The 13,470-nt window shown below is 44.3% G+C and overlaps 1 protein-coding gene across 1 annotated transcript in view; it reads right to left on the reverse strand.

The window, feature by feature from the left end:
• Positions 1–13,470, reverse strand: part of LOC127434232 (myosin-IIIa-like) — a 160,368-nt gene that overhangs the window by 113,621 nt on the left and 33,277 nt on the right. Inside the window, exons 4-5 of the mRNA XM_051686810.1 lie at positions 8,809–8,913; positions 7,950–8,049 (exon numbers count right to left, since the gene is read on the reverse strand). Coding sequence (XP_051542770.1) covers positions 7,950–8,049; positions 8,809–8,913 — 205 coding nt within the window. The remainder of the gene's footprint in view (positions 1–7,949; positions 8,050–8,808; positions 8,914–13,470) is intronic.

Genomic DNA, 13,470 nt, shown 5'->3' on the forward strand with positions numbered 1-13,470 from the left:
AGCTACATTTTTGCTAAATTATTTTTATGTGGCTCATTGCACATATAATGGCAGTTTCCTGGTGTAATGAACACTACCACCACAAAAATAATTGCGTTTCCCTATCGGTCACTCACTCGACGTTGTGTCGATGTAGTGACACTAGGGGTCACACTTGGGAGCCCGAAACACCTCTGGTCTTTTATAAAAGGCCAATGAAAATTGCCGAGTGGTATTTGCATGCCACTCCCCCAGACATACGGGTATAAAAGGAGCTGGTATGGAACCACTCATTCAGATTTTCTCTTTGGAGCCAAACGGTCATGCTCATTGAGCTGAATTCTCACTGTTCATTCACCTCTGCTGGATCTGATGGCGCATTTCAGCGGCTTCTCCCTCCTCTGCACTGGTGCACAGCAGAGAAGGCCCCTGGGCGCTTCGACAGAAAAAAGAGAGTATATTTTCTGAAAGAGTATATTTCTCTAAAAGAGTATATTTCTCTAAAAGAGCGGCACACATGGAACGTCTTTTTAAAGACACGTCTTTTAAAAGATGCCTTTCCAATTGTGTGTTATTCCTGGTTGCTGTCGTTACCTCTCAGCTTCAGACGGTCATGATCGCTGTCTTTTGTGTCTGGGCGCGACCCACACAGAGGCAGCGTTCATGGATGGTTCATGTTCTCACTGCAAGAACATGACCATGGCAACGTTGTGGTCGTGGCTTGCTTTCGTAAGGAAGCAAGCCACCCCAGTGGCTCCCCGCCTCGGTCCTTCTACCTACGGGTTTGAGGCCAGCGCGGCTAGCACTGGGGGCAATTTGGGGACCCCAATGGGATCGCCTCCGCCGGGTATCCCCCCGTGGACCTCCCATTCCCCAGCACGCTCATCTGCCCCGATCGGGCTTCCGGATGAGTCCGCCGGCTCGTCTCACGGCGAGTTTGGCCTCTTGTTCGTAGCCCGCAAAGCTGATGAGCGCTCGGGCGCAGCATTGGAGAGCGGGCTTGTCCAGTCGGATGCAGAAGCCTCAGCTGGGCTCCCCCCTTCGGGTATGATTGCCCAGTCACAGGCTGATGCAGAGATGACGGACATGCTTTCTCAGGCGGCCGCGAGCATCAGGCTACAGTGGAACCCTCCGCTCTCCTCTGAACCCTCGTGGCTTGATGATTGGTTCCTGGGCTCGCGGCGCCGTTCAAAGCATCAACGCCCCGCTCCAGTGCCTTTCTTCCCGGAAGTGCACAAGGAGCTGACGAAATCGTGGGAGGCACCTTTTACTGCCCGGTCCCGATTCACCCACCCTCACTACCCTCGATGGCGGGGCGGCCAGGGGCTATACGGCAATTCCCCCGGTGGATAAGGCGCTCGCGGTGCACCTATACCCACAGAGCGCCGCCACCTGGCGTGGATGCCCAAAGCTCCCTTCCAAGTCCTGTAGGTTCACGTCGTCCCTGACGGCTAAAGCCTAAAGCACTGCTGGACAAGCCGCCTCTGCCCTGCACGCCATGGCTCTCCTGCAGGTCCACCAAGCCAAGGCACTAAAAGAACTGCACAAGGGTAGTTCTGCCCCAGATCTGATGCAGAAACTGCGCTCGGCGACCGACCTCGCTCCCTGAGCGATGAAGGTCACGGCGTGGTCTCTCGGGCAGACGATGTCCACACTAGTGGTCCAGGAGCACCACATTTGGCTCAACCTGGTTGATATGGGTGAGGCCGAAAAGACACGGTTCCTTGCTGTCCCCATCTCCCAGGCTGGCCTATTCGGCGACACCGTCGAGGACTTTGCCCAGCAGTTCTCGACGGTGAAGCAGCAGACGGAGGCTATCTGGCATATCCTGCACCCTGTCTGCTCATCGCCAAGGGCGTCCCCCTGCGGTGACTTCACAGGCTCCGCCGCAGCCCGCCCCTTCAGCCCGGACCCGGTGTGGAGCCCACTGCAGGAAGCAGATGCCACCCGTTTCACAGTCGTCTGCTAAGAACCCACGAAGGTTGTCAAAACGCGAGGAGACAAGGACAGGCCGAAAGGGAGGACCTTGTACTCATTCGCCTGAGCCTACTTGCACAGATTCTGTGCAAGGTCAGGGAGGACGAGGAGCAGGTCATCCTGGTAGCACCCTACTGGCCCACCCAGACATGGTTCTCGGACCTCACGCTTCTCATGACAGCCCCCCTCCCCCGGCGAATTCCCCTGAGGAAGGATCTTCTTTCTCAGGGACGGGGCACCATCTGGCACCCGCGACCAGACTTCTGAAATCTCCATGTCTGGCCCCCGGATGAGACACAGAAGACCTAAGTGGTCTACCACCAGTGGTGGTAGACATGATCACTCAGTCTAGGGCCCCCTCTACAAGGTGCCTATATGCCTTTAAGTGGCGTCTGTTCACTAAGTGGTGTTCTTCCCAACGGGAAGACCCCCAGAGATGCGCAGTCGGAGCAGTGCTTTCCTTCCTGCAGGAGAGGTTGGAAGGGTGGCTGTCCCCTTCCACCTTGAAGGTGTACGTTGCTGCTATAGCAGCACACCACGACACAGTCGACGGTAAGTCCTTAGGGAAGCACGACCTGATCATCAGGTTCCTGAGAGGCGCCAGGAGGCTGAATCCATCATGGGACCTCTCTGTAGTTCTTCAGGGTCTACAGAGAGCCCCCTTTGAGCCTTTGCAGTCAGCTGAGCTTAAGACACTCTCTTTGAAGACTGCCCTCCTGACTGCACTCACTTCCATCAAGAGGGTAGGAGACTTGCAAGCGTTGTCTGTCAGCGAAAGGTGCCTGGAGTTTGGTCCGGGCCATTCTCATGTGATCCTGAGACCCCGACCGGGATATGTGCCCAAGGTTCCCACGACCCCTTTTAGGGACCAGGTGGTGAACCTGCGAGTGCTGCCCCAGGAGAAGGCAGACCCAGCCCTGTCATTGCTGTGTCTGGTGCGCGCTTTACGCATCTATTTGGATCACATGCAGAGCTTTAGGATATCTGAGCAGCTCTTTGTCTGATCTGGTGCACAGCGGAAAGGAAGCAATGTCTCCGAGCAGAGGATCGCCCACTGGCTCATCGACGCCATAGCTATGGCATATCACGCCCAGGACGTGCCGCCCCAGTAGGGCTACGAGCCCATTCTACCAGGAGTTTGGCGGCCTCCTGAGCCCTGGCCAGGGGTGCCTTTCTAACAGACATTTGCAGAGCAGCAGGCTGGGCAACACCCAACACCTTTGCAAGGTTCTACAACCTCCGGGTGGAACCGGTTTCGTCCCAGGTAGTGGCACGCAATACAAGCAGATAAGCCCGGGATAGCCGGCCGGGTGTTTCACTTGCACATAACGCCTTTCACCTCCTCTGAGCTGAAGACTTGCGCCATCAATTCCCAGTAGTGTTCACAAACTATGTTCCCTGGTTGACTTCCTCCGAGCCCTGTGGCAGTCGAGTTTTCGGAGAGCCTCACTGCCGGCCTAGTACACGTGCTAACTAAGAGCCCTGTTCTGGGGTAGGTGCTCCGCATGTGGCGGTTCCCTGTAAGGTAACCCCATGCGATGTATATATTCTGCTAATTAGTTTCCCTGTTGGCAAACTGCGTCTTCCTTGGGCAGAGCCCCTCTGCCCCAGTCTCCATGTTTGTAGTGACTCCTCCCCCGTTGGGTAGAATCTACCATGAGACTCTCCACATGGTCGGCAAGACCACGTGACGTATTTTTTCCACTTAAATATCCCCCCCTCTCTTTGAGCGAGGTGTGGTCTCCGCGGTGTCCTCCCCTTGGGAGGGACACCCCCCAACTAGACCTGGCGGCCCAGTCGGATAATCCCCCTTCTTTTTTAGGGAGTTGAAAAAAAGAAGGGGAAAAGAGGCCATGACTGGTTTAGCCTGTCTCTATCTTTTGGGTAGTCGACTTGTCCCCAAAGGGCCGTTCGACACTCATAACTATGTTGGGGGAGGTTACGTGTCGGCCTGGTGCGCTGGCTACGAGGCACACAGTGGTCTGCCGTCACACACCGCCAGTTCACATAAAACAGTTCAGCCAGTTGTGGCGTTTCGTATAGGGACCCCTAGTGTCACTACATCGACACAACGTCAAGTGAGTGACAGATAGGGAACATCCTTGTTACTTGCGTAACCTCCGTTCCCTGCTGGAGGGAACGAGACTTTGTGTCCCTCTTGCCACATCGCTGAACTACCCGCTGAAATGGCCAGACCTTGTCTCGGCTCCTCAGCATAAAACCTGAATGAGTTGTTGCATACCAGCTCCTTTTATACCAATATGTCCGGGGGAGTGGCATGCAAATACCACTCGCCAATTTTCATTGGCCTTTTATCAAAGACCAGAGGTGTTTCGGGCTCCCAAGAGTGACCCCTAGTGTCACTACATCGACACAACGTCTCGTTCCCTCCATCAGGGAACGGAGGTTATGCAAGTAACCAGGACGTTTTCACAACCTAGTCTCATAGAATGAATGTTAACAAAATTTTTGTAAACAGACTTTTACGTGCTTCATTCTACGTTTCGTTGCAGTTTACTGGTGACATGAATACTAAAGGTGCTACAATAACTCTGCAATTCATTCACTTTCACACAAATCACAAGTACAATGGCTGATTATGACTTTTTGTACTATTACTCACACACTGCTAAGTTATGATATCAAAACACTTTTACTATAACACATCATTTGAAAAATTATACATTTTAACACTTGTATTACAGTGTTAACCAACATGATACACACTTTACATGATTAGCTAGCACGGTAGCTCACCTGATAGAGTGCGACACGAAATGACATGGTTGCTTCAGAAATTGTCTTTTCATGTTGCATTTGCTATGAGGACACTATTGGTTAGGTTAAGGTGTTGGCTTAGGTTAAGGATGTCCGTTTTGTTCATCTTTCATTTGCTTTTAGGACACTATTGGTTTGGTTTAGCTTTACGTTTTAGGTTAGGGAGTTACGTTTTACTAATTAAAATCTGAATAAAAAAACCTGATTACATCACCATTTCACCCACTTTTGGCATCCCCGCTGGGTATTTCACTAGGAAACTGCAACTAAACTTGTAATGAGGAGCATAATTTCGTTTTGCAAAAACGTTACCACGATCATGTAATGTTCATGAGATTAGGCTGGTTTTTCATGTCACATTTTGCTTTTAATGACACTATAGCAAGCCCGTTTCTAGCTATAAGTGATACAAGCCACCAGGGGGCCCTGAAAAGCAAGGTGTGTGTGTGTGTGTGTGTGTGTGTGTGTGTATATATATATATATATATATATATATATATATATATATATATATATATATATGTATATTTACTAAAAGCTGTGAGTAAGACTCTCGCATCTCAGGGAAGCGAGAATGTAATGGTCCGGCTGGCCCCCATATGCTCAGAAAAACGGCCCAGCACTATACTAGACTATAGGCCATTTCAAGGACTGTTCGTTGGTGATGTCATTGTTTCATGAACATTTCCTGCTTGTCAAAACAGAGACTATTTAGCAGAGATGGGCCACTTCTATTAAAATGAATGGGAGAAATTGGAACACCCACCGGCAACCAACAGTCAACAGATGTAGAAAAGGAAGTCCCGCCTTACAAGTAAAATAGCCAATCACCTTTTAGATACAGAAATTGCCTGTCAATCAACTCGAGAACGAGCATGTGCATTAGTTATACAAGATGGTAAAATTTTGTTTTTTAGCATAATCTGAGTTAAAGACGCACAGTTTATTATACCAGTTGTTACAGAATGAAACGCCCCTCCTGTGGATCATCTTCACCCACGGTGACTTTTCCCCATTTAGCGGCATTTGATGGTGCTCTCCTGAACCCAGTGATGAGCCTCATCACTGCTGCCTTTAAACACAGAGCGCGCTTCTCCTCGGAGCAGGGAGGGTCCGGTGCAAGTTAGATGCGTCACCATACCTGCAGCCTGGAACCCCGGCGCGAGTTACATGTGACACTGGGGACTGGAGCGGCCGCCGGGACCCCGCCCACAATCACCTGGACCTTCTCCTGTCTTCACTACTCTTCCTTCTCACAGCCCTTTCCTCTGCCAAGGCCCCAGATTCCCCTTTGTTTTGGGCATTTTAAATAAATGCCTCTCCGAGGACTGATGCCACACCCACTGTGTCCATCTCTTGCTCACCCTGCCACACAGTGTTGTCAGATTTTACTGCTTATTTGAAATATGTTCTTTGATCATAATCTTGACCAACCGTTTTGGAGATTTCGGTCTTTACCCATTCAAGTAGATAGAAGCTGCACATTCATGATACTTCTTTGCATAGAAAAATAGCCCTAACTGCCCAAGAGCATTCCAAAGATGGCTGCTGAGTGGGCTGACTTACCTTGAAAAAGAGACTTGTTGAAGGGTTCCTGAAATACGTTTTCACCGTTCTAATTCCTTATAGATATATATATATATATTCTTCAAATTGTCTATACTACTATAATGGCCAGTACACTATACTGCACTATACTATACTCAACTAAATAGGTTTAAGGGTAGGGAGGAGGGTTCTGTTCATTTAAAACTCAGAAGTGCATTATCCTTAAAAAAAAACGCACCAGTTTGGCAGAAAATTTTACTCGCTTTACGTGCCACACTGAGGACAATTTACCTTGGAACTGCCGCAATAAATGTAATGAATAGACTTGTAATTTTCACAAGTCTATTCATAACCGGTTCAATAAAAATAAAAATACTGGAACTGAATGATTTTCATGAAATTTGGTTCTGGAACATCTGTATTCTTATGTCGATGTGGAGAAGTTTTTTTTTTTTTTTTTTTTACTTGACACAGCATCTAAAAATGTGCCTCTCCTGTATGAGACACAGATAAAACAGTGAAGTGAGGCACAAATGTCAAATATATTAATCTAGTGCATGTTAACATTGAAAAAAAATAATTGAAAAACAGCACAGACAAAAAACCCATTTGGTGTGAGAGGCCCTTGAGAATGTTCAATAAAAATGGCTTTGGTACAAAAACTCCCATTAATTTTGTCCACTGAAAAGAAAACACTGATTTATAGTGAAAATGTTTAAATCTTTCAAGACAGATCTACCGTTAGCTCTGAGATTGTTCAGTGAGGATATATGCTTCTGTAGAAGCCATCAGTCCATGCTATTTCAAATAATTTTTTAACAAATCAATTTTATAGCCAAACTCCTGGTGAACAACTGTACTACCCTTGTTGCAAAAGAACCGCCCACTCCCATAAAGCATAGAAACAATCAAGTGAGTCTCACTACTCCCTTAAAGTACCTATATATTTGTATGTATTTGAAAATGTTGCAATAAACTTCAAATATATTGTTTTTACAAGCAAATGAATATAAATCAATAGTTTTATACTGTACCATAGTTTTTAATTCAATTATATCATTCGCAGTGCTTCATTGGATGAGTAGTTCATGCACACACAATATGAATTCAAGTACATGGTCTTGTACTTTTGTCTTTTCTTTTTTTTTTTCTTTTTTTTTTAAATACTTTTTTGCCTCAAAGTTTCACCCAGCATCACGAGAAAGACCATGTCTGGTGGTCCACCAGCTCGAGCAGCACCAAACCAGCACTAACCAGCATAAACCAGGCTATACCAGCATGGTTGTTTAAGCTGGTCTTTTCTGTTGCAGCTCTGTTTTAACACACTGCTATTTAAGAGAGCTTCATTTGGTTGAGAAAAGCTAGAAGCAAATCATCAGTTACTGAAAGCAGACAATATCCTCTGGCTCAGTGACAGTGAAGATGCGGTATTAATGGAAGTCAGCCAGACCCCATCAGCACAGTGCATGTTCTTACTGTGAAGAAAAATAAGTGCTATTCAATAAGCATTGAAACACTCACATGTAATGGCTTTGACCTATGTGTAAAAAAAAAAAATTTTTGTTCAAGCTATCAGTCTCACACTTGCACACATCCACACATTTAATCAGTCTGGTGTTTTTTTGCACAGCCAGCAGTCACTTCCCAAAACAGAGCTTCTTCCTCACCAAAATCAACCAGCTTAATCCCTCCTTCAGTTGTGAGCAGGATGTTGTTGCCCTTGACGTCTCGATGGATGGTCTTATTGATGTGTAAATGTTGGAGACCCTTCAGAGAGGAGAAAACACATGTTATTGAACATGTTTACAGAACACCAGACCAGTGAAATGCAAGAAATGAAGAGGAGCATTTGTTTATGGGTCAATGACATACTTGTTTTCTTGAATGCATTAATTGTTTGCAATAATCTTTAATTGTCATTTAGATAACACTTTACAATAAGGTTGTTTTGGTTCACATAAGTTGATGCATTAGGTATCGTACACTAATAATGAACAATATATTTAAACAGCATTTATTAATCTTAGTTTATGTAAATTTATAAAAATATGTTTGTTCATTGTTAGTTCATGAACAATCGTCATGCATTAACTAAAGTTTACATCTTTTAATTTTAAAAATGTACTACTATATGTCGAAATTTACTTTAACCAAGATTAATAAATGCTGTAAAAGTATTGTTTGTTGTTAGTTCATGCTAATTAATGTTGTTAACTAATATTAACAAATACAACTTTATTGTAAAGTGTTAGCATTACTTATATTTAAAAAAAAATAAAACAGGATTTTAATACTTGACATTTTTTAAGTAATTACCATAAATCTATATTTTTGTAGAAAATGCTATAAAAGTTATTTTCAAAATAATGTATGAAACTAACATGAATATAAAGATTACATTTCAACAAACTTGACACGTGTTTAAAACTAGATTTTTTTAAATATTTCTCCCTTTTATCATCTCGCACAACCTTATTTGTCCCTACTGGTAATATTGAGAGGAACGGTCTGGTTTCTGAGGTTTACCATGAGAGCTTCATGTGTGATGTAGGCTATGATGGGTTCCTCCATACGGTCTCCTCTCTTCAGCATACCTTTAGCCAGATCTGTGACTGATCCTCCATTGCACAGCTGCAAACAAATAAGTACAATTAGATAAAGGGATAAATTGTTACATACTGTATAGATAAATACAAACTCAGTGCCTTGCAAAAGTATCCAGACCCTTAGCCAATTATCTTATTTTACTGTCTTCCAATCATACACTGAAAAAGCTTGGGACAGTTCACTAAACACTTGCGGCACTGTTGTGTTTCAACACAAAAACCTGTGTTTTATTTACTAACTGCCCACAATCCAGTTTAACCAGTCGCTAAACGTGCTGAAATAGTCCTGCACCGTGACCACTCTGTGCCAGTCCCCCAATTTCTATGGTGGTTATGGCCCTGGTATGAAAATATGGTATTTTCCTGAAGTAGAAAAATATGATTTTTTCCAGTAATTTTGTCAAATGATATTAAAAAACAATAATAATTTTTAACAACATAAAAAATAACATTTATTTTTTTTTTTACCTGAAATTTTTAAACACACTCATAAAATATTTTAGCCTATGTTTAAGATTTACCTATTTCAATTTCATAACAAAATTCCACCAAATTGTAGAATCTTTTACTAAATTAAATGAATAAACTTAAAATATATATTTTTAATTATTATTTTATTTGATAAAAGATTACACAATTCAATTTGGTGGAATTTTGTCATGAAATTGAAACTTTAAATTCATTTATTTGTAATGAAAAAATGGAACCAATACCTGACAACGGCCCAAAAACATCAAAAGAAAGCACATCAGACAACTCAGACACTGACTAGAAAGATTATCCCTTAACCCTTTGTGGTGTTCAGGTCTGTCCGACCCATTATCAATGTTTACCGAAAGAAGAGTAATACAATGAATTATTTGTTTTACCTAAAATTCATCTGCTTTAACTTGCCATGGAAGGAATGGATAGATGTTTCAGTCTGCTAATAAAAACAATGCAGCCAGTTGTAACTAACCACTTTTGTTAAGAAAACCCTTAGTGAGAATACCTTTACAATGGTTAAAAAGGATTTTCTTAACTTTAGTTTTTTTTTTTTTTTTCAACCAAACCCTGAAGTTTTGAAGAAAGCTCACTTTGCTTTCAGAAGGACAATGACCCCAAACTCATGCAGTAAATCTGAAATAATCCAACACTTCTGATTCTGAATTTCTAAAATCTCAAACAAAAAGGCTTTTGCTTTGAAAAAAAGAGCATTTGTTATCAAATAGTCTCATATCTCTGATATGAATCAAGCATTTGATCCCAAACAGTAATAATAGTGATCCCCACTCCAAATCTGCCATCGGTCAGCAAACAGCTTGACCCGCCCCAAACAACAGTACTTGTCTCAGCATATTAACCCTTAAATGCATGGGAATTACACAAAACAATCTTACATATTCAGGTCTTTAGCGAACCAGAACGTATATCTATCACAAATGGATTTACTAAATGACCAGATAGTGTAACATTTTCAAAGCATATTCAAGACAATTAGAAAATAATAAAATGAATATATTCTGATATATTTTGATGTATTATTTTTAATTTAACAACGAGATGATGCAACAAATCCGGACGAATCTAGAATAGGATTTTTTTACTTTCACACTGAAATTATATGAGATGGAACTGCCTGTCAAACACATATTGAGCTACACATAACACAAGATACACATATGTATTTTCTCAGGCACGAATTGAGTCTAAATTGATTCATTTTTTTTTATAATTACAATAGTACACCAAAACAACAATAGTCATATCATACTATTCATGTGTTAAACTTGCTGTATGTTACTTCCACGTTGATTCATCAAATAGCAATGTCAAATGTAAATCAATTCAATCACTGAGACAACAGCACCACCTTAAGTAACAAATAGCATGTATAATATGTATGTGTACATGCATATGGAAAACATCATGGTTACTTTTGCAACCTCCATTCCCTGATGGAGGGAACAAGACGTTGTGTCGATGTAGTGACACTAGGGGTCACTCTTGGGAGCCCAATCACCTCTGATCTTTTGAAAAAAGGCCAATGGGAATTGGTGAGTGGAGTTTGCATGCCACTCCCCTGGACATACGGGTATAAAAGGAGCTGGTATGCAACCACTCATACAGGTTTTGTGCTGAGGAGCCGAGACAAGGTCTCGGCCATTTCATCGGGTAGTTCAGCATTGTGGCAAGAGGGACACAATGTCTCATTCCCTCCATCAAGGAACGGAGGTTACGCAAGTAACCAGGATGTTCCCTATCTGTCACTCACTTGACGTTGTGTCGATGTAGTGACACAAGCGGTCCCTATACAAAACACCACAACTTCCTGAACTGTGTTACGTGGACTGGCAGTGCGAGTCGGGCAGACTACTGTGTGCCTCGTAGCCAGCGCACCAGGCCATCACGTAACTTCCCCCAATGCTCTTATGAGCGTCGAGCAGTCCTTCAGGAACAAGTCGACTGCCCAACAAATAGGGACAGGCTAGCCCAGCCGAGGCCTCTTTTCCTCTTTTTTCTCCCCAAAAAGAGTGGAATTTGTTAACCGACTGGGAGCCATAAGTGTCCAGGTCGGGGGGGTGTCCATCCCAAGGGGAAGACACCGCGGAGACCACACCCCGTCCAAAAAAGGGGGGGGGGGTATTTTGAGTGGAAATACGTCACATGGTCTTACCGAGTCTTGTCGGAAGTATGTCATGTGGAGAGGTCCCATGGTAGGTCCTACCCAAAGGGGGAGGAGTTTCTACAAAGCATGGGGGCGGAGGGGCCTCTGCCCAAGGAAGACGCAGTTTACTGACAGGGAAACAATTTTGCGGAAGATATCACATGGGGTTGCCTTCGGGGAACCAGCACATAAGGAGCACCTACCTCAGTACAGGGGCTCATTAGCGCACGTACTGGGCCGGCAGTGAGTTTCTCCACAAACTCAACTGCCACAGGGCTAAGGAGGAAAGTCATCCAGGGATCACAGTCTGTGAACATGACTGGGCATCAAGAGTGCACGTCTTCACCTCAAAGGAGGGGAAAGGCGCTATGAGCAAGTGGTACACCCGGCCAGCTGTCCCAGAACTTACCTGCTCGTGCCTGCCAATACACGGGACGAGACCGGCTCAACCCGGAGATTGTAGAACCTCACAAAGGTGTTGGGTGCTGCCCAGCCTGCTGCTCTGCAGATGTCTGCCAAAGAGGCGCCACTGGCCAGGGCTCAGGAGGCTGCCACACTCCTGGTAGAGTGGGCTCGTAACCCCACAGGGGGTGGCACGTCCTGAGCCTGATATGCCATCGCGATGGCGTCAATGACCCAGTGGGCGATCCTTGCACCGGACACAGCAACGCCTAGTCTGGGTCTGCCTCCTCTTGGGGCAGCACTTGCAGGTTCACCACCTGATCCCTAAAAGGGGTCATGGGAACCTTGGGCACATAGCCCGGTCGGGGTCCCAGGATCAAGTGAGAGTAACCCGGACCGAACTCCAGGCACGATTCGCTGACAGAGAACGCCTGCAGGTCCCCTACCCTCTTGATGGAAGTGAGCACAGTCAGGAGGGCAGTCTTCAAAGAGAGTGACTTAAGCTCAGCTGACTCTAAGGGCTCAAGGGGAGCTCCCCGTAGACCCTGAAGGACTACAGAGAGGTCCCACGAGGGGACAAGGCGCGGTCTAGAGGGATTCAACCTCCTAGCAACTCTCAGGAACCTGATGATCAAGTCATGCTTCCCCAAGTACTTACCATCTACTGCATCGTGATGAGCCGAAATATCGGCTACATACACCTTCAAGGTGGAGGGGGACAGCTGCCCCTCCAGCCTCTCCTGCAGGAAGAAAAGCACCGATCCGACTGCACATCTCTGGGGGTCTTCGCGTCGGGAAGAACACCACTTAGCGAACAGATGCCACTTCAAGGCATACAGGCGCCTCGTAGAGGAAGCCCTAGCCTGAGTGATCGTGTCTACCACCGCGGGTGGGGCTGTCGTGTGAAAAATCAACGTGATATAGTATTTATTTGTATGAATACAGTACTAATTTCTCTTGTAATAAACAAATAAATATATAGCATGTGATAATAAAATTATATAGATATGAAATAATCATAAAAATATAATTTATATTATAAAACATATGTATTTTTTATTTTATTTTATTTATTTATTTCTATATTTTTTTAGGTATGTGTTTAAGGGTCAAGCTGGGATAGGAAAAATTATTTTAAAATAAAATGTAAAAAATACATACGTCACCTTGTTACAGAATATTAACATGAACAGGCCACAAAAAGGGTTCTTCATGAAAATGATCTATATTCAAGGGATCTTCTCTGCTTAAAGGTAGCATCTGTTTTTACTGTGTAAAAAGCTTGTATTAAAGAGGTTCATAAATAATCTGTGTTAAAAAGCAAATTCTCCTGCAACTAGGCTGGCATTGCACATGTTATTTTTCACCTAAAAACAACCTATAAAACGAACTAAGAGTTGATGCTGTGTTTACTATATGATCAATGTTAAAATGCTTTGCCTTCAATCACATGGAGGTGGAAATGGTTATTTTATTCCAAGCAAGCCCTCTTAAAAATGACATAAAATTGTCTTGAATGTTGCCATGGCAACA

The sequence above is a fragment of the Myxocyprinus asiaticus genome, chromosome 44, assembly GCF_019703515.2.
Source record: "Myxocyprinus asiaticus isolate MX2 ecotype Aquarium Trade chromosome 44, UBuf_Myxa_2, whole genome shotgun sequence".
Classification (NCBI taxonomy): Eukaryota; Metazoa; Chordata; class Actinopteri; order Cypriniformes; family Catostomidae; genus Myxocyprinus; species Myxocyprinus asiaticus.